The sequence below is a fragment of the Montipora capricornis genome, chromosome 10, assembly GCF_036669925.1.
Source record: "Montipora capricornis isolate CH-2021 chromosome 10, ASM3666992v2, whole genome shotgun sequence".
NCBI lineage: Eukaryota > Metazoa > Cnidaria > Anthozoa > Scleractinia > Acroporidae > Montipora > Montipora capricornis.
The window spans coordinates 63,293,397-63,295,896 of NC_090892.1; the positions used below are offsets into that span (position 1 = coordinate 63,293,397).

Below are 2,500 nucleotides of genomic sequence, written 5' to 3' on the forward strand. Positions count from 1 at the left end.
GCGAGGACACATCATAGGATACCAGTAAATCACCAGGCGTTATGTTGAGGTCTCGCGGTAATTCGTTCACAAAGTCGAAAATATCCGTGACTGTGTGCTGACTTAACGACAACGGTTTGAGCTTGTTGTCCAACCATTTCGCCAGAGCATAATTATACGTATTAGTTGCTGATAGGATCGGTCGCATGGCTAATTTCTCCTTGTGCGTTTTCGGTAAGCCGTACAGGTATGCCAGTCTAGAGCCGGTCGGTCGAAGGGACTGAGCCACAGCGTGGGGGAGGATCCTAGTGATGGTAGATTGTACAAGAGCCTCCTTTGCTAAAAGCGGGTGATAGTGCTTGGGTGGTCTGCCTCTGGTTTTTTGTCGTTCTGAAGGGACGGGACGAAATTTGCTGGTGTCATTAACAGAAGCTTCGGATAGTAGATGTATATATTTCGACTTGTCCATTACCACGACGCCTGAGCCTTTATCCGGTTTTGTTATGACGATATCATCGCGGCGTTTTAGTTGTTTAATGGCTGTCAAAAGCTGTTTAGGAGGACTCGGACCTTTACGGTTGATGTAATTTAGAGCTATAGATCTTAATGTGGCAGCAGCCAGTTCCTTAGAGTTCTCACTGTTTAGATGCCGTTCCAAGTTCCAGTAGGCCTTCTCAAAGCTCGCCTTAATCTCAATGTTTGACATACGCTGGGGTATGGCGAACTTTAAGCCTCGACAGAGAACCAATTTCTGAAAGAAACTGAGTTCATACGAGGAGATGTTTGAGATATGCTCGTCGACATCGAGCTCTGTGTATAGCAACCTCGAGATCTTACGAGTGTGCACAGACATGACTTCATGGTAGTAGTCCTTTCGAAGGCCGCTAATAATGCGAAGAATGCAAGTGTACCGAAACAGACTACAGGGTGTACGAATGTACCCTTGGATGAAACCCAGCCTTCTCAAAATATTTTTCGGGAGCAGGTCATAAGGAAAGTGGAGACGGTTTGGTGCTAAAGGCACCCAAGCGAGTGCCCAAAGGATGCAAGCTTCTAGGGGGGTCTGGGGGCATGCTCCCCTAGGGAATTTTTTAAATTTAGACACTCACAGATGCAATTTAGTGCAATCAGGGGGATTTAAAGTGACGAAAGTGCACATATGGAATTGACACTTGCTTGGAGTCTGATAAGAAATACTGCAATGTTAGTTAAATAAACATTTCATGTGCGCGACGCCAAAAAATATTGCGGACGCGAATTTGTACGTGAAACAAACTTTTTTCAAGCTTTTGTAATATCTCCAGTGACTTCACGTTCGAGCTAAAAATGTGTTGTCCGACATTTTCTGACTGGAAGGAGCCCCGTACGAAACGTACGACCTTTACGCAGCGCTGCTTTAGCGACTGACCAGCGTTGCCCTTATATCTGCAGAAAGGTTGCATGATGGCTGCATCGATAGCACTGCGGGAGTTTCGAAAAATGACTGCGCGTAAGACATCTCAAAGACATCTCAAAGTCACTTAAGCGCTGCAGCAGGACGCGCTGCACTTGAAACAAACAACCGTTTAGCAGCGCTGCTTTTGCGACTCACCAACGCTGCTCGAGGAGACTGTTTGCTAACCACTGCAGGACTTCTGAATGGTCGCTGCATCGGTGATGCATTAGCGACCCTTTCGTTGCAGATGTGTTGCAAGAGAGCTGCTTTAATAGCTTCGCGTTGCTTTAACGCTGCGGGTAGGATGTCGCGTGATGCGAGAGTTTTTCTCGGTCTAAGAAAATTAAGGTACCTTGAAAAGCCTTTTAATTTAATGGCCACCAACAACAAGCCGATCAATCGAAAAATGGGTACAAGCAAAAGTATCAAGAGTATCAATTAAATTTATTTGCATAGCGGAGGAGTTACAGGCAAGCTATATAATGAGCTGTATAATGTACAAAAATATTCTACCCAAAGAGCTTCTTCACTGCTGCGTTGTTACATTAACGGGGTCATTAACTAATCATGATGCGAGCAGGATTCTTTAAAGCCGTCACGAAAGATGATATTGTTCACACAGCTATCTGATGTAATACATGGCAGTTCTCTGATCATTTCATGTGTCTCTATAGGTAGCCCAAGCTCGATATATGAGTATCCGTACAGTGCTATATTATGCGAGAGTAGAAATAAAAGGATTTGTATCGGTTAAACGGTTTTCCTCAAAGTTCTGAAAATTACTGACGATTTAAAATAAAAAAACACGTTACCTTGCTTCAGTCTTATATTTATTTGATTCTGGAACGGTTTCTGGGTCGATTTAGAGCGATTTTGGTGGTTTTTGGTTCCTCTTCTTTCCCAAGGTTGGGCACCGAGACGAAGTTGCCGAACGGAATCATTCAAGAAAAAAGGCCATAAATTCGTTCCCAAGGCTTCGATTGCCTCGAAATTCCACGTAGATCACGGACGATTCCTCCGCTACCCATTCGTCTTCTTTATTTGAGCCTTTTGTACACTGAGAAGGATTTAAGGGCCGCCAAACTC

General features: G+C 44.4%; 1 protein-coding gene across 1 annotated transcript in view; it reads right to left on the reverse strand.

The window, feature by feature from the left end:
• LOC138021167 (uncharacterized) overlaps positions 1–832 on the reverse strand; it is a 1,719-nt gene extending 887 nt beyond the window's left edge. Inside the window, exon 1 of the mRNA XM_068868031.1 lies at positions 1–832. This exon is cut by the window's left edge and continues 887 nt beyond it. Within this exon, the coding sequence (XP_068724132.1) occupies positions 1–832 (832 nt within the window).
• Positions 833–2,500: the final 1,668 nt, after the last annotated feature.